The sequence below is a fragment of the Hemitrygon akajei genome, chromosome 2 (genome assembly GCF_048418815.1).
Source record: "Hemitrygon akajei chromosome 2, sHemAka1.3, whole genome shotgun sequence".
Lineage (NCBI taxonomy): Eukaryota > Metazoa > Chordata > Chondrichthyes > Myliobatiformes > Dasyatidae > Hemitrygon > Hemitrygon akajei.
This window is the reverse complement of record NC_133125.1, coordinates 69,428,955-69,453,191: the sequence shown is the minus strand read 5'-3', so window position 1 is coordinate 69,453,191 and position 24,237 is coordinate 69,428,955. Positions and strand designations below refer to the sequence as shown.

The window sequence follows — 24,237 nt, the reverse complement described above, 5'->3', positions numbered from 1 at the left end:
TAGCAGCAAGTATTTCAGACTGTGATTTAGACTTTATGTGTTCTTTAATCTTCTCTCAAAATGTTATGTAAAATTCTTTCCAGTAATTTGTTGTTCAATGGAAAACAGAAATCTTGAAGAGGGTAGATAAATACAAGTTTTTTCAGCTGAGATTTCTTGACACGTGTAGATGATATTACAGAATCTCATAATATAGTCTATAGGAATACGAACTCTACTCCACACCCCCGTCACCATCTTGAGGGTTACCTGTAACATGTTAAGGAAGTTTTATATGTGCATTAATAGTTACATTGCACTGCATCTACTTGAAAGAGTAATCACTCTTGATATGCAGCAGATCTCTCTGTCTTTTGCATCTGTGTTCCTTCTATTTACACTGTATTCAATTCAGTTCACACTTTTAACATTAAATGAAATAATAGTCAAGCTGACTCAGTCAGCTTCTTCATTCCGTTGTAATGTGAAATATGCAAAGTCCCAGAATTAATCAAGGTTGCTTTGTTAAAACAGTGAGTCTGTCCATTAAGGGTAAAGTAATGTTGTTCCATTTCAATAAGTTCTCTTACTTGGTAAGCAGAATAGTCTCTCTATGTCCAGTGCAGACACTCCCGCTACTCTCTTTTTCCAAATTTCTTGCAGAAGTTTGTTTACTGGTCAGTGTCATAACAGCCATGCTTTTCTCAAAAGCAGGATACCTATAACTTTCTGTTATATCTAACACCTAATTCATAGTTTTCCGCCCTGGCTCCGCTCCTCTCCACATCCCACCAGCTTCTAGATCCCACCTTGTCAAGAACAGAATCTGTAAACCTGACTTGATAGTGGTTTGTGCTGAGCTTATTGCAGCAGCCAATGAAGAACAGTTACTAGAATGTCACACTATCTTTGGTTACGTACTATAACATTAAGTTTCTATACCCCATCTGAACTTGTAAGCTGTACTGCCTCACCAATTTTAACACTAGCTTTGATCTTTAAGCATGTTATATAACATTTAACCAGGGTAAAAATCAAACAAAGTTCAAGAATGTGACCATATTAATGCAAGTTAAAATATCATGACTTCTCAAAAATGTTTTTATTGTGTGCCCTTAATATCAAAATAATAAATCTGCTATTTCTTATACATAAAATCCATTTTTGCATGATTGATTGTGATTGTTATCATTTTACAGTTGCTTAGCAACAATTACGATATATGATACACTTGGAAGCAGCTGAAGTTTGCCAGATGTCAGTTACTCTGTTAACAATGTCAACTCATGCACTACGGCCATTTTCACAAATTACAAACCAAGTTGCTGTATTAAGGTGCGATCTATGACCATCATTTATTCAGAGCAGTTCCTGTTTAACAGAATGAAAAAGAATGAACTCTAATCTCTAGGCATTAGAACTACAGTATATATGTTCTGAGAAGTCTCTCTCAAAATTCTCACCGTTGTTTCCAAAAATGTACTTGGCTTTGCCGCTGGAAATCCCTCTAATTTCTTCAAGCTCCAAAACCCTCTAAGCTATCTGTACTCTAATTCTGGCCTCCTGCAAACCTGCAGTTGTCCCACTGTTGATAATTATCTTTAGCAGACAGGGCTCTAAGGTTCTAGAATTCCTGTCCTGAATCTTACTACCTCTCATTCCATATATAAGAAATACCTTAAAACATTTAGCACTGTGAAAAAGTTTTAGTCACTTCTATAAAGCCTTTTGCACAATACTGTCAATGTGGAGCAGAGAGCGAGTTGGTAAATCTGGTGGGACTAAAGAATGTTGGGAGTGGTGAGGGTGGAGCGCTGCTGGAGGGGTGTGCAGCAGGTTGCAGAGAATGAGTGCAGACACCCAACCCTGAGACTCTAGGCAAGCTCATTTAATTCCAAACAATTGTTTTATTAATTGTTACAGTATGTCTCTCCAGTGCTTCTTGCTCCCCCCCCTTCCCACCCATGATTACACTCTCCTCTTTTCCCAACCATAATGCCCCTCTCCCTGCCCCCATCCCACTCTCAGTCCACAATAGAGATCCATACAGTGTCAGAATCAGGTTTATCATCGCTCACATATGTCATGAAATTTGTTTTTTTTTTGTAGCAGTACAGTGCAATACATAGAATTCCTCTCTGTATGTCTTGGTATTCATTTTTGGTTGCATACCTCTTAGAAGCATGTCAATGTTTTTTATTGCTTCATTCAATATGCCTTATGATGAAACACTAGCATTTTTATTGTCGTTGAAAATATTGTAAACCCACTTCTGCATCTGATCTTTTCTCTGAACTTTCCCTTCAATGTTAAACTAAAATATTAAATAAAGCAACATAAAATACCGTGCACAAGCAACTCAAAACTGGAGTTTTACTTTTTTACCACCCTTCAACATTCAGTATATGTTTGTATTTATTTGCAGGATTTTGCACTTGGAGTCATTGAATCTACACATCAATCTTGGTGCTCCATAATCTACAACAAGACAGATGGAAGTGATATTATATGGTGAGATTTGGTAATGCTTAACCTAATACTTTTATGTCATAAGTATTTTAAAGTTTTAAATGAGCCTTAAGAAAATGTTGAGTTTAACTCTTGGGATGTTCCTGTGAAGGCACATCAGAGGAAGTAAATTGACTGATTACTTTTTAGTCAGAGATTGACTAATGGAATTATCCTTCATTCATCCAGGGAAGGTAGTGATGAAGTTGAGCTTGATACAACATGAAGTAGTTGAGATGATCAGCATTGTTGATTTGCTAGGGGTAGTGCAAAAGGAGTCTGGATATTTATACAGGAAGGGCAAAGTGAAATAAAGGGTAGATGAAGGTTACTGTGATATATACTTCATCTTTGGGGTGAATGGGTTGTTTCATACCAGTTCATGTCAAATCCTTCCTTTTGTAGCCTATCTTTTCACTGACTAATCAAAATAGGTCTACAACAGATGTAATCTCACTGGCTTTCCACTCCACCTTGGACCAGCTCTACAACAGTAGTAACTATGCTGGGTTGCTGGTTATTGATTACAGCTCAGCATTCAACACCATCATACCCTCAGTACTAATCTGGGCTTCTGTACCTGCATCTGCAGATGGATCCTTGACTTTCTCAGTAAGAAGCCACAGTCAGTGCGGATCCTCAGGGATGGGTGCTGCTCTACTCTCCCTACACCATGGCTGTGCAGAACTCAAATGCTGAGTATAAATTTGCTGATGACACAACCGTTGTCATCAGAATCTCAGATAGTGATGAGGAGGTATACAGGAGTGAGATCAGTTAGCTGGCTGTATGGTGATACATCATCAGTAAGACCTAGGAATTGATTGTGGGCTTCAGGATGTGGAAGTCAGGAAAAGGCACACCAGTCCTCATCGAGGGATCAACAATGGAAATGAATGAGCAGTTTCAAGTTCCTGGGTGTCAACATCTCTGAAGATTTATCCTGGGCCCAACATATTGATGCAATTACAAAGAAGTTACACCAGTGGCTATATCTTATTAGGAGTATGAAGAGATTTGGTATATTGCCAAAGACTCTAGTAGCAAACTTCTATAGATGTACTGTGGAGAGCATTCTAACTGGTTACATCACTGTTTGGTACGAAGGGGCAAAGTATGGGATGAGAGGGTTGTAAACTCAACTAGCTCCAACATAGACAGTAGCCTTCCCACCATTAATGACATCTTCAAAAGATAATGACTCAAAAAGGCAGCATCCAACATTAAGGATCCCCACCACCCAGGACAAACGTAATACCAATGCTCCCATTAGGGAGAAGGTGAAACCGCAAACTCAGTGATTTAGAACAGCTTCTTCCCTCCACCATCAGATTTCTGAATGGTCCATGAACACTACCTCTCCACTTTTGTTCTGTTTTTCTACTACTTATTTATGTTTATACGTATTGCGTATTGTAACTTATAGTATTTTATGCACTATATTGCTGCTACAAAACAACGGATTTCATGACATATGTCAGTGTTAAACCTGATTCTGTTTCTGAATCTGACTAGCCTTGGATAAAGCTGTGGATTTAGTTACATGATATTATTAATCATTACAATGGAAGTCCCTGAATGTTATGGTTTCTGTTACCATTTTTCAGGTTACTTTTCTTCACTAGTGTAATGAGTAATGCAAGATACTTAATGTATTTGTTTTAAATTTGACCATTTGAAATTTGCATTAGCGAGGTGAAAATTATTCACTTATTATATGCTCTACAAAATGTTGTAAAATTAATCCTGTTTAATTGTCTCAGCTCTGTCTTTAACTGTTATTGTTTGAATTATAGTTTGCAATGTTTGTAATCATTTGATTTTTTTCCTAACCTCAGCAAAAACGTATCAATCAGTGACAGTCCCTTCTATTGTAGTCACGAAGAAGCAGAATCACTTGTGCATTCAGTAGGTAACCTCTTTTTACAAATACAGTAAATTAATATTGTACATTTCAAATGGATAATTCTTGACTTTTGTTTTAGCAATTGTAGATGGAGAACTAAGGTCCCAGGTTGTCCAAGAAATTGAATTTGTGAACAACAGAGGGTGAAGGGGGAGCTGATGGATGTATATAAAATTATAACAGCACAAAGTGGACTCTCAGAGTTATTTTCTCAGTGTAGAAATGTTAAATACTGGAGGGAATAGTTTTAAGTTGGGGGGGAGTTTAAAAAAGATTTATGAGGCAGGTTTTTTTATACAATGAATGGGAGGTGTCTGGAACAAACAGGCCTCCAAGAGGGATGATGAAAACAGATACGATAGCAACATTTAAAAGGCATGGAATGGAGGGATCTGGACCTTGTGCAGGCAGATGTTCAGTTTAAACTGGCATCATAATGGCAGACATGGTGGGCTATAGGGCTTGTTTCTCTTCTGTATATTCTGTAACTTCCTGAGCATTTAGCCTTCATCGGCTGAATTTTAGAAGTTTTTGGTTCTTGTAGAAGCAGGCTTACATGAGGGTTGAGATGATGTTGATTCGTTCCATATGAATTCATCGTTCTGTTATACTGCCGGAAAACAGGATAAGAGATATATTCCTAGTCACAATCTATCAAGTCTCCATGGATCCCATGTAACTTAATCTTCTGATAGCTTGTTGATAGCTTTAATTAAAGTTCATGTGTTTAGCATCCACATCCTCCCTTCATCAATCATCTTCACCTCTTCAAAAACTCCAGGTTTGGAAGACATGATCTCCCTCAACAAAAGCCATTGTGACTGTCCTTACTAAGTCTATGCTTTTCCAAATGTGAGGAGCTTCTATCTCTAAGAATCCTCTTCAGTAATCTCTCTGTCACTGGTATAAGGCTCACTGGTCTTTTGTTTCATGGTCATTCTCCATTCTTCTGGGACTTCACCTATGGTTAGAAATTATTTAAAGATCTCTGTCAAGGCCACAGAAATTTCCTCTCTTGCCTCTCTCAATACATCCCATCAGGCCCTATGGACCGAACTTTGTTATTGTTTAAGAGCTTCCTCTTTTGCTTTCCTCCATGTCCTCTTCGGTGAATATACCAACCCAAGATACTCACATAGTAACTTGTCCACTTCTTCTAGCTTCAGTAATGAATTCCCTCCTTTGCCCTTGAATGGTCCTACTCTTTCACTAGCTTACCCGCATATTTTTAACAGATTTTAAAAAATGCCTTTGACTTCGCTTTAATCCTACTCGTTAAGAAAAGCCACTTTTGGTTCCCCAGGTACTCTGTTTAAGTTCTCTTGCTTCTTTTATATTCCTCTAAAGTCCTGTCCAATTTCGCTTTCCTAAAACTTATGTATGCTTCCTTTTGCATTTTGACTATACTTGCAACATTTGTTATCATCCATGATTCCTGAACCTTGCAATCCTCGTCCTTTGGCTTAATAGGAACTTGTTGGTCCTGAATTCTGAACAGCTAGCCATTAATATCTAACACATTAGATGTGGCCTTGCCCACTTACAGTTGCTCCTAAACTTCTTTCCCCAGTTTCTGCCTAATACTGTTGTATTTAGCCTTTCACCTGAGGCCCTCTCTTATCTTTATCCATAATTATCTGAAAACTTAAAACTTGTGGTCACCACTCCCAAAATGCTGTCTGCTTTTGTGCAAAATCTAGTGTTTACGAGTTGTGGGAAATGTAGTTTCAGAATATATTAGATACTTTACAAATCGTAGCTGAGGGTATTTGAACCAGCCTTCAGTTTGCCCTTCATTGTTGCACCAAGGTGATCACTGAAGCTCACAATACAAAGAAGATTGTACATCCTCCCAGGAGAATTGACCATATAAACTTGATGGAATTTCAGTCTTCCTTATGCTGGCTGCCATTGATAGCTTACACTTTGTTTTGCAAGCACCATTTGTCATTTGAGGTTTCTGCAACAGAAAGGGATTCTAGTCCCTGAACTAACTACATGCTGAATTATCCATGTCCACCATCCCTGCAGCAGGTGTTATAACTATTTTCTTGCTGTCTGATATGCTATCAGTTTTCTACCCACCATGACTGAGCAAAAATTATTTACTGAGGAGGGAGGACTGTCGCAGACAACATAGCTAATGTGTTACCATATGTGTGGGCAGTGTTCAAACAATGAGGCCACGATGCTGCACTAAATATGGCAGAGAAGGCTATTGACCTGTCAAGTTATTGTTTTGTCAGTTTGATATCCCTGGAGGATTCTGGTAGATAGCAGAGATTTGTACTATCCCTTGTAGAATGGCAAGGCTTTGCAGAGATTTCTTTTGGTACTTAATATAAGGTGTCAAATACAGTGGAGTAGAATGCTGACTCTGTCAGTATCTGAAATAAATGTACCTAGGACTTTACTGACTCAATGGAACTTACTGCAGATATTCTGTGGGGTTGATCATTGCCAATAAACTGTGAAGGAATAATGTCAGAAAGGCTGCATCTTCACAAACTGCCAGAGAACTCCTGATGGGAGTTAACAAAACAGACCATTCTCAAGACTTAGCATCTTTTGGCTGTTTGATTTAAAAATTGGATTGGATTGAATAATGCTCCAAGAACCACAATGAAGTATACCTGTCAGCCATGACAAATTTTAAAGCTCTTCACTGGATTACAAGATGTGGTGTGACTATCTGTCGGAGTCAAGGGAGGAGATTGCTGAGCCTCTGGTGATGATCTTTGCATCATCAATGGGGACGGGAGAGGTTCTGGAGGATTGGAGGGTTGTGGATGTTGTTCCCTTATTCAAGAAAGAGAGTAGAGATAGCCCAGGAAATTATAGACCAGTGAGTTTTACTTCAGTCAGTTATTTGGAGAGGCATAATATGATTATGAATAGTCTGCATGGCTTTGTCAAGGGCAGGTCGTGCGTTACAAGCCTGATTGAATTTTTGAGGATGTGACTAAACACATTGATGAAGGAACAGCATTAGATATAGTGTATTTGGGTTTCAGCAAGGCATTTGATAAGGTACCCATGCAAGGCTTATTGAGAAAGTAAGGAGGCATGGGATCCAAGGGGACATTGTTTTGTGGATCTAGAACTGGCTTGCCCACAGAAGGCAAAGAGTGGTTATAGATGGCTCATATTCTGCATGGAGGTCAGTGACCAGTGGTGTGCCTCAGGGATCTGTTCTGGGGCCCTTACTCTTTGTGATTTTTATAAATGACCTGAATGAGGAAGTGGAGGGATGGGTTAGTAAGTTTGCTGATGACACAAAGGTTGGGGGTGTTGTGGATAGTGTGGAGGGCTGTCAGAGGTTACAGCAGGACATTGATAGGATGCAAAACTGGGCTGAGAAGTGGTAGATGGAGTTCAACCCAGATAAATGCGAAGTGATTCATTTTGGTAGGTCAAATATGATGGCAGAATATAGTATTAATGGTAAGACTCTTGGCAGTGTGGAGGATCAGTGGGATCTTGGGGTCTGAATCTATAGGATACTCAAAGCAGCTGCGCAGGTTGACTCTGTGGTTGAGAAGGCGTACAGTGTATTGGCCTTCATCAATCATGGTATTGAATTTAGGAGTCCAGAGGTAATGTTGTAGCTATATAGGACCCTGGTCAGACCCCACTTGGAGTACTGTGCTCAGTTCTGGTCGTCTCAGTACAGGAAGGATGTGGAAGCCATAGAAAGTGTGCAGAGGAGACTTACAAGGATGTTGCCTGGATTGGGGAGCATGCCTTATGAAGACAGGTTGAGTGAACTCGGCCTTTTCTCCTTGGAGTGATGGAGGATGACCCAATCCACATGATCCACTGTCAGAAAGGCTGCATCTTCAAAAACTGCAGCCTGATAGAGGTTTATAAGATGATGGGAGGCATTGATCATGTGGATAGTCAGAGGCTTTTTCTCAGGGCTGAAATGGCTGCCACAAGAGGACACAAGTTTAAGGTGCTTGGGAGTAGGTACAGAGGAGATTCCAGGGTAAGTTTTTTTACACAGAGTGGTGAGTGCATGGAATGGGCTGTTGGCAACGGTGGTGGAGGTGGATACGATAGGGTCTTTTAAGAGACTTTTGGATAGGTACACGAAGCTTAGAAAAATAGAAGGCTATGGGTAACCCTGGTAATTTCTAAGGTAGGGACATGTTTGGCACAACTTTGTGGGCCAAAGGGCCTGTATTGTGCTGTAGGTTTTCTATGTTTCTATCTTTATTCAGCTGATAGTTTTATTCAATTTTCTTTGTGCAATAGATATTCATTAAAGATTACAGAGCCAGTTCAGCTGTAAACTGGGTTGATATGTGCAGAAAGGTAATAATAAATGTATTTTGTTTTATAGGCACCGAAATATGTTGAACGAAGCCCCATCCCAGATGAAGGTATGAGCCCAATAAAGAGTTCTCAGTAAATTTACTGTATCTTGGAAGCAAGCACATGTTTTCTTGGAGCAAACAGTTTGTTCTTTTGTTCAGCAAAGGGCACATTTTGACTTTGGCTATGTATTTAGCTATGTATGAGAAATCAAGGGATTCATGGTTAGTACAGGAGGGTAGCTCTGAAGCAAGAGAACAAGTCAGGGTCTTATTGAAGGTGGCATCTGCATAAGGATTCAAATGGCATCCTCCTATTTCTTTCTTCTATCTGATGGTCAGCAGCCTGCATAGAGTAAAACAGTATGGTAACAGCCCTTCAGACCTACTGTCGTCCATGCTGACGACAGTATCCTCACTAAAAATTCCAGTTGCCTACATTCAGCCTACAACCCTGTAAGCCCTTCTTCTCTATGCACCTACCCAAATGCCTCTTAACTTTTGCAATTGTACTGCCTCAATCACTTGCTCTCGCAGCACATTCCAGGTACTCACTATCCTCAGCTCTTTTTTTGAATCTCCTCTTTTTTACCTTGTATCTGTGCTCACTAGCTTTGAAGTCCCCAGTCCTTGAGTAAAGACTTTATCCATACCCTTCATGATATTATTAACTTCTATAAAAGTCACCCCTTATTTTTCTGTGCTCCATGGAGTAAAGGTCCAATGTGCCACCAAAATACAGATCCTCTCAAAATCTCTTCTTCGCCCTCTCCAGCTTGGCAACATCTTCAATATAACGAGGTTGCCAAAGCTGTACATAGTGCAGTCTCACTTTTGACTGATACAATTCTCGGTACTCCTAAACTGATGAAGGACAGCATGCTAAATGCCTTCTTTACACCACCCTGTCCACTTCTGTTGCTGCTTTCAGGGAACTGTGCACTTGCACTCCCAGGTTCTCTGTTCCACAACATTCATCGGTTCCCTGCCATTCACTGTAAAAATCCTACCTTGGTTGACTGTACAAAGTGCATCACCTCAGAATTAACTAAGTTGAAATCCATTTGCCATTCTCCAGTCCATCTCTGTAACTGATCACAATCTCTGCATTTGATTGTTATCTGCTTCACTATCAATTAGACTACCTAATTCACTATCATTAGCAAACTTGCTAATTGTGTTATGTACATTCATGCCCAGATAATTTGCAGAAGTAATAACAGAGGCCCCAGCACCAGCCGCTGGGCACCCCACTTATCACAGGCTTCTAGTCTGAGAATTGATCTGTCTGCTTTCTATTATCAAGGTCCTCCTGAATTCCAAGCAACCTAACTTCCAAATCAGCCTGCGATGTAGGACCTTGTCAAAGCCCTTACTAAAGTCTATATAGACTATATCCACTTCCCTATGTTTATCTCTATCTCCTTAGTTACCGCTTCAAAAAAACCTTCAAAAGATTAATCAGACATAACCTCCCACAAACAAAACCAGACTGATTATTCCTGTTCAGGCCTTGATTATCCAATTGATGGTAGATCTTGTCCTTCAAAATCCCCTCCAGTAACATTCCTGCAACTGAAGCCAGGCTCACTGGCTTGAAGCTCCCTGGTCTGTCCTTGCTAACCTTCTTAAACAATAGAACAATATTACTCACCTCCAGTTTTCTTGAACTTTGTCAGTGTCTAATGACAAAGCAAGTATGTCTACAAGGGCTTATGTAATTTCTTCCCTGGCCTCACATATGGTGTGAGGGTGCACTTGGTCCGAACCTAGGCATTTGCCTAACTTAATGCACTTTTAAGTCTCCAGATTCCTCCTTCCAAAGAACCATAGAACACTACAGCACAGTACAGGCCCTTCAGCCCTCCATGTTGGGCCGACCCATATAATCCTTAAAAAAAAGTACTAAACCCACACTACCCCATAACCTTCCATTTTTCTTTCATCCATGTGCCTGTCCAAGAGGCTCTTAAGTACCCCTAATGTTTTAGCCTCCACCACCGTCCCTGGCAAGTCATTCCAGGCACTCACAACCCTCTGTAAAAAACTTACCCCTGATGTCTCCCCTAAACTTCCCTCCCTTAATTTTGTACATATGCCCTCTGGTGTTTGCTATTGGTGCCCTGGGAAACAGGTACTGACTATCCACCCTATCTATTCCTCTCATAATCTTGTAGACCTCTATCAAGTCCCCTCTCATTCTTCTACGTTCCAAAGAGAAAAGTCCCAGCTCTGCTAATCTTGCTTCATATGACTTGTTCTCCAATCTCCTTCCTTGTAACCGGCATATAATGCAAGACTTCACTACTTATTAAGCTAATTTTTTTTGGCATCCATATTTTTCTTCTTAGTAAACATCAAGGAGAAAAAGACATGAAAGTTCTTGTCCATCTACTGCAGTTCCACGTGTAGACAGCTCTGATGGTCTTTAAAAGGAGTCGGTGTCTCACGAAAGAACTTTAGCAGTTACTTGAAAACAAACCAATACTGCTAAGAGACTGAGTATGGGAGTCAACACTGTATGACACATTTCCAAAATAACTAAGTTCCAAGTCAACAAAGATCCTTTATTACGAAACCCGCAAAGACAAATGATTTCATAGCAAAATAACAAAATAAACGATGTAAGTAGTCAACAAAAAAAATCACCCCGTGTCTCACTCCCTCTCAACCACACTAAACTAAACGAAGACAAAGCATGAATACGCAACTAAATTAATTTGTTTCTACCGCGCCCCAAACTACATGACAAATTACCTATAATAAACAACACAAAGTACAATGCAGACAGACAGAAACTAGATACATGGCTTCCTCAAGAACCTTTTATTATTAATATAACTGAAGAACCAATTATTCAAATAAAGAACTATACATATTTCAACTGGTAAATCAGGTACAAATACTTAAAATGCTTTTAATTTAAGATAATTTAACTTGATATTTACTTCTGGATACAGGGGCAAGAAAATAAATATAGAACGTACAAGGATGTTACGCACTGTCATGGAGGGTCACATGGAATATTAACACAGGTTTTGACCTTCCAGATTAAATGCCTGTTGCTGTGCTGTAATTTTGCGAAACACCAAGAGGCTACCAGGCTTTCTCTCTCCCTGTACCTTTGGACCCATTCAGTTTTTCTTTCCACTTGTTACCTTCTCTTTCACTTGCCCACTCACCTGTCCATGTTTGTAGTCAGTAGCACTTGGGCAATTATTAAGGGTGGAGAATATTTGATTCAGGCAGGAGGGAGACATCAGTCCCATAACAAAATGCCGGGGACAATGCCATGGACCTAGAAGAGGCAGCATTTGTGCTTCCTATCCATCTGCTGGTTTTCCTACAATGCATGTTGGGCCAGTTGAGTTGAGGAGGGAAATGACATCGATGAAAACCAGGATGTGTGGGTCAGTAAGTTTGAAGAAGATACAAGATTGGTGGTGTAATGGATAGTGTTGAAGGTTACCAAAGAACACAACAGGATATATATCAGATACAGATATAGGAAGAGAAATAGCACATGGAGTTTAATCTGGGGTAAGTATGAGATCCAATACAAAGGGACAGTATACAGTTAATGGCAAGACCCGTACAGAGAGATCTTGGGGGACCAAGTCCACAGCTCCCTCAAAGTAGCTGCAAAAATTGATAGAGTGATTAAAAAATATGGTATACCTGCCTTATTAGTAAAGAGTCAAGCTAGAGAGGGTGCAGAAACAATTTACAAGGTTGCTGCCTAGACTAGAGGGCAGGAGTTACAGAGTGTTTGGCCACATACGTCTTTATTCCTTGCAACATTGGTGAATGAGAGGTGATATCATTGAAAAAGTTTATAAAAATCATGAGAGATATGGATAAATTGGACAGCCTTAATCTTTTCTCCATGGCTTGTGGAATCCAAACTAACAGTGAAGAGATACAAGATAAAAGGGGAGAGATTTAAGGGACCTGACAGATGGTACTGAGTACCCATAATGAGCTGTCAGAATTGGTTGAGGTGCAATTGTAGCATTTAAGAGATTTTTGAATTGGAACAAGGAGGTGAGGTACTTGCAGAGTTATGGGCCAAGCAAGGCAACTGGAATTATCATGGATGAAGCTGTGGATGCCATACAGCAATTGGGCCAGAGGACCTGCTTCCATGCTGAGTGAACCTGACAAAGCTGGGATTTATGTTTTGGTACCAATGCATTATGTGGCCTGCTGTAAAATAAGAAGAAAGAATGGATATGGTGGTGAAGTAACTAAGGCAAGCAGTTTACATTGGAAAAACATTTCATGAAGGATGACTTACAGTAAAAGAGAGCATGAGCAGAAGATAGCATTTGAACTGGCTTTGTATCTTTTCACCAACCTGGTCTACAGTCCAAATCCTTGACAGGTGGTGAAAGCAAATCTAATAATAACTCTGAAGAAGCAAATAATCTGCTATCACGCTATTTGGAAATCTCCAGTGTTTGGGATCTGTCTCCTGTGGTCCTGTGTCACAGCCCTCTCACTCCCCAAACCCGGTTTCCGCTGCCCTTCATTTCCCAAACCCGGTTCCCGCTGCCCTTCACTCCCCAAATGCGATTCCCACACCCCAAACTTTGTCCCTGCTCCCCTACACTCCCCAAACCTACTCCCCTTCAATCCCCTTCAGTCCCCACCCTGGTTTCCTTTCTCCTTCACTCCACAAACCTAGTACCTGCTCCACATCTCTCCCCAAATTCCGCACCCCCTTTCCTTACACCACCGACTCCAGTTCCTGTTCCCCTTCACTCCACAACCCCGGTTCCCACTCTCCTTCACTCCTCAACCCAGGTTCTCACTCCCCCTCACTCCTCAACCCTGGTTCCCACTCCCCTTCACTCCTCAACCCCGGTTCCCACTCTCCTTTAGTCAAGTCAAGTCAACTTTTATTGTCATTTCGACCATAACTGCTGATACAGTCCATAGTAAAAATGAGACAACGTTTTTCAGGACCATGATGTTACATGACACAGTACAAAAACTAGACCGAACTATGTAATAAAAAAGACAACAACGCTAGAAAGCTACACTAGACTACAGATCTACACTGGACTGCATAAAGTGCACAAAAACAGTGCAGGCATTACAATAAATAATAAACAGGACAGTAGGGCAAGGTGTCAGTCCAGGCTTCGGGTATTGAGGAGTCTGAAAGCTTGGGGGAAGAAACTGTTACATAGTCTGGTCGTGAGAGCCCGAATGCTTCGGAGCCTTTTCCCAGACGGCAGGAGGGAGAAGAGATTGTATGAGGGGTGCATGGGGTCCTTCATAATGCTGTTTCCTTTGCGGATGCAACATGTAGTGTAAATGTCTGTGATGGCGGGAAGAGAGACCCCGATGATCTTCTCAGCTGACCTCACTATCCGCTGCAGGGTCTTGCGATCCGAAATGGTGCAATTTCCGAACCAGGCAGTGATGCAGCTGCTCAGGATGCTCTCAATACAACCTCTGTTGAATGTGATGAGGATAGGAGGTGGAAGATGGACTTTCCTCAGCCTTTGCAGAAAGTAGAGACGCTGCTGGGCTTTCTTTGCTATGGAGCTGGTGTTCAGGGACCAGGTGAGATTCTCCGTCAGGTGAACACCAAGAAATTTGGTGCTCTTTACAATCTCTACCGAGGAGCCGTCGATGGTCAGCGGGGAGTGGTTGCTCCGTGCCCTCCTGAAGTCGACAACCATTTCTTTTGTTTTGTTCACATTAAGAGACAGGTTGTTGGCTCTGCACCAGTCCATTAGCCGCTGCACCTCCTCTCTGTAAGTTGACTCGTCATTCTTGCTGATGAGACTCACCACAGTCATGTCATCAGCGAACTTGATGATATGGTTCGAGCTGTGTGTTGCAGCACAGTCGTGGGTCAGCAGAGTGAACAGCAGTGGACTGAGCACGCAACCCTGGGGAGCCCCCATGCTCAGTGTGATGGTGTTGGAGATGCTGTTTCCGATCCGGACTGACTGAGGTCTCCCAGTCAGGAAGTCTAGGATCCAGTTGCAGAGGGAGGTGTTCAGGCCCAGTAGGTTCAGCTTTCCAATCAGTTTCTGAGGGATGATTGTGTTGAAAGCTGAACTAAAGTCTATGAACAGCATCCGAACGTATGTGCCTTTTTTGTCCAGGTGGGTTAGGGCCAGGTGGAGGGTGATGGCAATGGTGTCGTCTGTTGAACAGTTGGGACCATACACAAACTGCAGGGGGTCCAGTGAGGGGGCAGCAGGGTCTTGATATGCCTCATGACGAGCCTCTCGAAACATTTCATGATGATGGATGTGAGTGCAACGGGATGGTAGTCATTTAGGCAGGACACTGAAGACTTCTTTGGCACAGGAACAATGGTGGCGGCCTTGAAGCACGTTGGAATGGTGGCGCTGCTCAGGGAGATGTTGAAGATGTCAGTGAGAACATCTGCTAGCTGGTCTGCACATCCTCTGAGCACTCTACCAGGGATGTTGTCTGGTCCAGCAGCCTTCCGTGGGTTGACCCTGCGCAGGGTTCTTCTCACGTCGGCCATGGAGAGACACAGCAGCTGGTCATTCGTAGGAGGGGTGGACTTCCTCGCTGCCACTTCATTTTCCGCCTCAAACCGGGCGTAGAAATTATTCAGCGCATTTGGGAGGGTGGCATCACCTGCACAGTCAGGTGATGTTGTCTTGTAATCCTGGATGCCCTTCCACATGCGCCGTGTGTTGCCGCTGTCCTGGAAGTAACTGTGGATTAGTTGGGCATGTGTTACTCCCCAACCCTGGTTCCCACTTCCCCTCCTGAACCCCGGTTCCCACTCCCCCTCTCAACCCCAGTTCCCACTCCCCCTCACTCTTCAACCCCGGTTCCCACAACCCCTCACTCCCCAACCCTGGTTCCCACTCCCCCTCACGCTTCAACCCTGGTTCCCATTCCCCCTCACTCCTCAACCCTGGTTCCCACTCCCCCTCACCCCTCAACTCCATTTCCCACTCCCCCTCACTCCTCAACCCTGGTTCCCACTCCCCTTCACTCCTCAACTCCAGTTCCCACTCCCCTTCACTCCTCAACCCCGGATCCCACTCCCCTTCACTCCTCAACTCCAGTTCCCACTCCCCCTCACTCCTCAATCCTGATTCCCATTCCCCTTTACTCAACTCCAGTTCCCACTCCCCCTCACTCCCCAGCCCCAGTTCCCACTTCCCCTCACTCCCCAACCCCGGTTCCCACTCCCCCTCACTCCTCAACCCTGGTTTCCACTCCCCCTCACTCCTCAACTCCAGTTCCCACTCCCCATCACTCTCCAAGTCTCGTTTCTGGTCCCCCTCACTCCTCAACCCCAGTTCCCACTTCCCTTCACTTCCCAACCCTGGTTCCCACTCCCCCTTCACTCCTCAACCCCGATTCCCACTCCCCTTCACTCCTCAACCCCAGTTCTCACTCCCCCTCACTCCTCAACCCTGGTTCCCATTCCCCCTCACTCCTCAACTCCAGTTCCCACTCCCCCTCAATCCTCAACCCCAGCTCCCACTCACCTTCACTCCTCTACCCTGGTTCCCATTCCCCCTCACCTTCACTCCTCTACCCTGGTTCCCATTCCCCCTCACCTTCACTCCTCTACCCTGGTTCCCATTCCCCCTCACTCCTCAACCCCGGTTCCCACTCACCTTCACTCCTCTACCCTGGTTCCCACACCCCTTCGCTTCCCAAACCCGGTTCCCACTCCCCCTCACGCCTCAACATCGGTTCCCACTCTGCTTCAGTTCCCCAATCCTTGTTCCTGCTCCCCTTCACTCCCCACCCGTTTCCTGTACTCATTTGAAAGTTATGAGATTCATTGCATAGTCATTTAAAAAAGGTTATTTTTGACAATGCACATTCCTATCATTCGTTTTTTTTGCAGTATATTAAACAATCACCCCATTATTTTGAAAGTACACTGATATGACTGATAAAATTCTGGATGTGTTCAATATCAGTGATTTACTATAGATAGAAGTTTGAAAAGGAAACATGCAATTTTCTGATGTAATTATAAGGTGAAATTAACTCACTGTCTCTTTCAAACAGACACTTTGAGCCATTGTTATCCAGGATGATTGTAAGATTCTAGTCAGAACTTGACTGCTGCAAACTTTCCTGATCTGGTGAATCAAGGAGCTTCCTTACCTAATGGTTTAATTCCAAACTTGGATAAACATCACAACTGTTTACTTATATAAATGGAAGTGGGCACTCCATACCTTGTCTGGGTTTGCTTGATTTCCAGCTAAGATTTTTTTGTAAGGGGGTGTTGAATCCAACTTCCACATTTTGTATTTCTAATCTGCACTCAGTGGCCAGTACACCTGATGAAGTGACCACAGTAGAGAAACCCATTGTGGTCTTCTGCTGCTGCTGCTGTAGGCAATCCACATCATTGTTTGAAGTGTTGTGCATTCAGAGATGGTCAACTGCAGACTACAGCTGTAAAGTGTGGTTATTTGAGTTACTGTGCCTTCCTCCTGTCAGGTTGAAACAGGCTTGCCATTTTCCTTTGGCCTCTCTCATTAACAAGGCATTTTAACCCACAGAAGTGCTACTCACTGGATACTTCTTGCTTCTCACACCTGTCTCTGTGAACTCTAGAGGTGTATGTGAAAGTCCCAGATCAGACCAGATCAAACCACTGTCCAGCACCAACAATTATTCCATGGTCAAAGTCATTTAGACCCCGATTCTTCCCCATTCTGATGTTTGGTGTGAACAACTGAACCCCTTAACCATGTCTGCGTGCTTTTAGTCATTGAGTTTCTGCCACTTGATTGGCTGATTAGCAGGTGTACCTAATAAAGTGGCCAATGAATGTATAAATTTGTTTGTATTAAACAAAGGTGTTTTTTTTTTAACCATCACTTAATTGCAACAAATAGTTCCAGAGTTGTGAGGCTCATGATGTTGAAAAGAGGTGTTGCTGGAAGAAGTCAAGAGGATTCACTTGGCTGTTTTTCTGTTATTCTAAAATGGCTTCCTTTATCCTCACAGGTAAACAGGTACAACTGGTATTGGTACAATTGTTCTTACGCTAGTTTTTCCCCTCTTTCTGCAGTGGACAACTGGCACTTCCTCAACAAGTAAACGTTGACCATCTTACCATATGAAAGAACATAAACTTTTTCTTTTGCAAATAATTTGAAGTATTTGGAAGCAGAAATTCCCGAAATCAACAATGAAGATTATAGACATAAATGGCCTCGACGGTCAGCCATGATTTTGTATTTGATGAACAAATCTTGCTCATGTCAGCTTCTAAGAAATGTATTGACCAGCTCATATTTGTCAAAAATAGATTTATCTTTTTAATCTTTCAGTGTGATAATTATTTTTGTTACTGGTTTATGCAATGTATTGTTACATTTTGCAAATAAAAAAATGCACCCTGATTCACTTTCCATTGTCCTTGTCAAAAGCTGCATTTAGAATAGCTTTTGTCTCTAGATAGTAGTCATTTATAAGTTCTAACTAATGCTGTATATTGGCGCCCTCAGGATACTGCTTTTCAATGATTTTATGCCCGTTATCAGAAAACTTCAGAAATTGATGTGTATACAGTTTGTTTCATGCCCATTCTAAAATCAATACCTCAGAATTATGGACAGTCTTTTCCATTTTGCCTCACAGTTGCCAGTGATTTAACCATGGAAGAGAACCTCTCTTCCTAGATTGCTATTCTGTTCCTAGTCCCGATGTTAAAAATAATCACATTACATCAAATGGTCTGAGGTAACATTCACTTTGTGCAGAAGTGTATGATAGATGCTATCAGGTTAACTGCCTGCCACATTTTTCTTCAAATGTTCATTTTCATTGAAGTCAATATAAATTAAAATTTGGAGAGATTCATAATGGCAATTTGCCCAATATCCCTGATTTATACATTACCCATGATACCAGAAATATTCTCAGGTGTCTAGAAAAAGAATAAGAATGTAAAATAAAGGTATTTATTGTCATGTTATACTGTATCATCAATAATTATATTTTAATTTACTTTCTTCTGTGAATATCCTTGCTTTGGAAATAAGTGTACATTACTCAGTTTTTTTAATTTAAATATCTCTTATTTAACAAGAGAAATGCTTAGTATACTGGAGTATTTCTCATTAAATAAGAGCTATAAAAGTTGTCACATTTTGTACTCTATCAAAGATCACACAATAAAGGATGTTTATTTCTATTGTACAACTTGGTGCATTTAATCATTTTTGTGGAAGCTCTGTTTCCTTACATCTTGATTGAAGCAAAGGCACTTCCCTTTCCTACAACGACTAAATCATTCTTGGATCATGCCAGGACTCAATATTTTAGAATGATTTTCAATGAGTAAGTTGCCAATAAGGTTTGGAAATGAGAACAAAATTCATTTTCTGATGTTCCTTAAGATCAGAACCACTAACCATTTAATCATTCATTACTATTAATGGACCAGCTATGCATCAACTGGATGCTGGAACTTTTATTCTTGTTACTGCATCACCTATATCCCATTATGATTGAAAAGCATAATGCACTAATTGTAGTCAACACTATTTTGAATAGGGGTTCCCAACCTGGCTTCTACAAACCTCTCAATTAACGGTATAAAGAAAGTTGGGAACCCTGATTTAGAAGACAAGACATAATGAATAGGAGGAATTGACTAAGCCTTTGCTGGTCATCAGTGATTAATGTTGCATATAGTGAGCATGGAGAATATCAATAAATTTAGGTACAGAGTCCAGATTTTGACCTGAATGAAGAGGCTTGCCAAGCCAGTATCATGTGAGCATATAGCTGGTTAAATATTAAATGCCATCAGCACACAACTGGCACTACCATGACTGTTAGCTAACAAAATCATGGTTTGCGTGTTTAGGTGCTGTGGGATATCAGAAACTTGAGGGAGACTGGCAAAAATTGGAGTAGAGAGTTGATGAGAGACAGGGTGAAGCAGTTGGTGTTTGAAGGAATCATTGCTGAAACATCTGACTGCCATCATGTAAACAAATACTGAAAATTACTTTATGGAAAGGAGACAGTTCCAAGTTACTTAGTACCAAGTCTAATCCTGGTTCTTTCTGGGCAAAGCAATACATGCAAATAAGATGTCCTTATTTATGAGGCTTGGACACTGCAAGCCTCTTTTTCCACTTCATTAATGGGTTACACAACAAAGAAATCACTAGAGAGGCAATACATAACTTTTTGGATAGAGCCAGATTTTTTTTAAGAGTGCAATTCTTGCAAGATATTTAAGATAACTTCTTATAAGAGCGGAAGACCGAGGTTGATTATTTTTAAAACTAATTTTAGTTTATGCTAGAAAAGAAGCCACATGGTGCAGTTCAAGCCTGAAGTTCTGAAAGGTGTCATCATAGCAAAGCCTCAGTGGAAACTGTTAGCATCTAAAATAAGCTTATAAATGGCAAGCACTCAGTTCACCTCACAAGGAACTGCCACTGTTAGTATTGGGCTGGATTCTGTGAAGCTTGAGATGACAGGTCAAAGACGTGCAGGCAGTACTCATTTCTATAGCACTTATTGACCTGCACAACAGTTCCCTTTGCAAAATAAACACACACCTCAGTATGACTGCATTAAATAAATATAAATTTTATTAAAAAGACCCACATCTCAGCATTATCAGGAATGATATAATAAACAGCTTTCAAATAACTTTCCGCTTTTAGTACATTACTTACAGTATTTATAACCAGCTTCCTTTTTCTTTTTCAACATACCCAATTTACCAGTAAAGAGCAAAGCCAAAGTAAATACAGAATAGAATGAAGTGCACACCAAAACTGATTTTTAGTGTCAAATTCAACTAAGTATCTTACACTTGAGTATATATTGACCTCTGACTTGAGAAGTAAACAACATATACTGCTGTGCATCAATCAAACTGAAATTAAATTCAAGTAATGTCAACACCACTCTGAAGCTTCTTCAAGTATGGCTAGCACGAACCCAATAATCTATGCATGCACTTTACTTCCAGACATGTTGCTACTGAAGCTGGGCCCTGTACAAGTGGCACAAGTTCATTCATTCATATGAGACACTAATCTGACCCCCTAACCCACCATGAAAATAACAAATCTCAATTTTTCCTTCCCTTATATCAGCTCAGTGCATACATCATTCAAATTCTTCAAGGAAAAAGAACTATTACTTTCTTGCTTAGATTAAAAAAACCATTGCTTCATAAACACTCAATTTAGAAGCATCAAGTACATGTAAATGACTATACATGTAAAATCCAAATAGGGATTAAACAAAATGAAGGAATCCCTGAAAAATAAAACAAGGGGTAATATTAAAACACGTGTGAAGTATTGGCAAAAGGAGAATAAAAGAATTGTAATATTCCCTGATCATCTTGTAGAACAAAAGCTTGAGTTTCAAGTTATCAAGTATCAAAATGGAAAAAGAAGTTTGTCAAAAAGACTATTTAAATTAAACAATGATGGTGTACAAAATACTACTGACTACTGAAACACCATTTTCCTATTGCCCAGTACAAGAGCTGAGGTATATGACAAGAAAGAACATCTCCAACCCCCTTTACACTCCCTACACTCACATTTTAACTGTAGCAGATTGAGTAGCACCAGTCTGAAAAAAGCTTAAAAGAAAGTATTATGAAAATATTACAGTACTAAAATAGTAAAAGAATTAAGTAAAAAAATTCTGTTTACAAATTAATTTACTGTACAGTTTTGATTTTTTTGTTTTTTTATATTTTCATATTTACATATTAATGATTTTAACATTTCCACAGCAAGCCAGCTGCCTGATTTTGCCATTTGTGATACAACTAACCCTGTTTTCTTCTTTCTTGGTATGTTATCAATTCTCTCCCCTAATAACTCTGCTTATATCGCAACTGTAAAAACATCACAAAACATTGGCATTTCATTGTAAATCAAACCTATGAGCGAATATATAATTCATTTATATATGTTTTAATTGGTCTAAGATAACCATAGTACTTCTGTCTAAAACATGCTGTGGGATAGGTGTTAATAGGAAAGCCCAGAATCTAAAAAATGCACCATAACCATGATTTTGTATGTACTTCTGTATTTTAACAGAACAAATATAGCTGCATATTGTACGCAAGCACCAGAATCAGTGTTTTATGTGGCATTCTTTTATGGTTTTTCACTGTGTCCAGTAAATCCCAAACTGTAAGGTAATCTATGACACTGAAAGGATATTCACGTAGCCTATATCTGACTTATGGCTAGGACAGTATAAAGTACTTTGACAATCTTTTATTTTACAGTATATTTCTTTAGTGCCTTAGTACTCTATCACCCTTCAAGATGTCAATGCTTAAAATATTCAAAGTGCTTTTTGGAACACCAAAGTCTTACAAAATATTTCATGAGATTAATTGAGGATTACTACAGAATCAGAATTCATTGACCCTCCAAAGTACTTTACATTTTAAATGTAGACTTCTGATTTATCAATACAGATGTAGCTTTAAGTTAAAAGGCCTGTACGCGATGAGAGGACAACTCAGCATCAATTAATCAACTGAAAAATGTTAATAATTATGAAACCATTAAAATGGCATTTGAAATTTACATTAAAGATGTTAAAAATCCTCTAAATATAGCACCATGATGATCAAGTGTTTTGTAGCACCATGATTTTTCAAACTTCTCAGTGTTTTTTTCCTGATTAATCAATTTCAGCTGTATGAGCTGACTGTTCTCAGCAATCAAAATTACATGATGGAAATGTCTAGTTATCAAACGTTGCCCTGGTAATGGTATAAACACTCAGCACCAGAGGAGTGGGTTCTGTTTCCTGCCCTGTTTCCTAGGAATAGGCTCATTAATGACATTAGAGGTCACTTGTGTCTAGCATAAATACTTAGTTTAAATTAATTTACAGAAAGGCCCTGTATGTATCCATATTCTAGAATAATGTTCTGATACAACAGTTTTTGCATAGGACACTTTTCAGCTTGGTCCTTTCTGTGAGCACTCGTTAAAATTTGAACCAGGATACAAGGCAAGTGTTTTTTTAGCCTGTCTCTAATTGCTGGTGTTTTATTTCTTTTGCCAGTGCTGAATCAAACACTGCTTCTTCCTCACAGGGTATAGCACAGCTGCCTTGCCAAATGCTAGACAGAAAATGAGGTAACCCAGGTGAGTATGAAGCTATATCCAACGATTATAAGGCCCTGTAACCCGTGTGAAGGCATATGGGAATGCTGTAGTTACTGAGTTGGTTGTGAATGTCATAGTCCTTTGCGCAAGAGTCCTCATAAAACGTATTTGTGGTGGTTCTATGGGTTCATGTGATTCTGCAGCCTCTCGTTTTGCTTTTTTGCTGTAAGATTTGCTAGGCACATAATCCAAACCAAGTCTCTCGGCCTCTTCTTCTCGCTCTCTGGCTTTATCAGCCATCTTGGCCTCCCACAGTGCTAATCCATGTTTTGGCTCATTCATACTTTTGTGTTGATAAAATACAAGGGATATCCTTGTTGGATGGTTTCTGTTAGGGTTTTTCAGTGGGGTTGTTGCATGTAGTTCACGTTTTGCACACTCAATAAGAATAGATCCATGGCATGGTGCCACTGCGACCCCTCCAATGTCTTTATCTAAGAAGTTATGTTCACTGTCAGACCAAACCTCCTGATGCTCTTCTGGAGCAGCTGCGTTACTCTGTGGAAGTGTGTGAGAGGTGTTTTCTGGGACTTTGTGATTGACAGTTGCAAGCAACTCTGCTTGTGAAGTTTTAGCCACATCATAATTATTTGTTGGAGGAAGTCTTGAAGTACCATTAGCACCGAGCATATTAAGTTCATTTTCTTTATTTTCTATTTGGAAAGAACTAGCAGGCTGCTGGTCACTGGACCGGTATGAGCTGACGTAGGAAGGGCACTGGCTGCTATGAGCTACTGCAGGATGATCTGAAGTCTGTTGATTCACATTGGACACTGGTTTAGAAGCAGGTTCCGTAGGTTGGGGCTCATTTTGAGAAGAATCAGAATGGGGATTACTCCTCATTTGTTGGATGTTTGCTATTCTGCTGTCAATCTGGCAATCATTGTAGCCATTAACTGGCACATCATAATCAGTATAATTACAAAATCTGCTCAGACACATCTGATTATTGCTGAGCCTGTAGGAATTTGAAAACTGCTGATAGAGAGTCTGAATTGGTGGCAGGGTTAATTTGTTCATTGGAACTTGGTAACGGTACGTGTCCATATGATGTGCAACTGAGGGATAGTGAGATCCCATATAATGGTGGAGGTTGTCAATAGATGAGTTTCCATTACACTGGTAACCTGGGTAAGTGCTTGGTTGCGCAGATTGGTAGATATTGGGTACTGTTTGTTGTTGAGAAGCTGGCGGAACAGTGTAACCTGCAGTCAAAATAAAACAGTAGAAATTCAGAAACCAGGCAAAAATAAAATACTGATTTTATGCAGATATTGAAAACCTGAAACTGTAACAGAAAAGTTTGGAAATACTCAGCAAGTCATCTGTGGCAAGCAAAGTTTGAGTTGGTTTT

General features: G+C 40.7%; 2 protein-coding genes across 5 annotated transcripts in view; one reads left to right on the top strand and one right to left on the bottom strand.

The window, feature by feature from the left end:
* LOC140713912 (inorganic pyrophosphatase-like) overlaps nucleotides 1–18,900 on the top strand; it is a 65,673-nt gene extending 46,773 nt beyond the window's left edge. For 2 of the 3 annotated variants that reach the window (XM_073024597.1, XM_073024587.1), the window contains 4 exons: nucleotides 2,405–2,490; nucleotides 4,326–4,395; nucleotides 8,739–8,778; nucleotides 17,765–18,900. In XM_073024597.1, coding sequence (XP_072880698.1) covers nucleotides 2,405–2,490; nucleotides 4,326–4,395; nucleotides 8,739–8,778; nucleotides 17,765–17,793 — 225 coding nt within the window. In that variant the 3' untranslated portion in view covers nucleotides 17,794–18,900. Of the gene's footprint in view, nucleotides 1–1,178; nucleotides 1,315–2,404; nucleotides 2,491–4,325; nucleotides 4,396–8,738; nucleotides 8,779–17,764 lie in introns of those variants that run through there. The other variant, XR_012095774.1, reaches the window with a different exon arrangement.
* A 1,387-nt stretch (nucleotides 18,901–20,287) lies between these two features.
* The window catches only part of LOC140713902 (methylcytosine dioxygenase TET2-like), a 171,842-nt gene continuing 167,892 nt past the window's right edge, over nucleotides 20,288–24,237 (bottom strand). For both annotated transcript variants that reach the window (XM_073024564.1, XM_073024574.1), the window contains one exon: nucleotides 20,288–24,088. In XM_073024564.1, coding sequence (XP_072880665.1) covers nucleotides 22,875–24,088 — 1,214 coding nt within the window. In that variant the 3' untranslated portion in view covers nucleotides 20,288–22,874. The remainder of the gene's footprint in view (nucleotides 24,089–24,237) is intronic.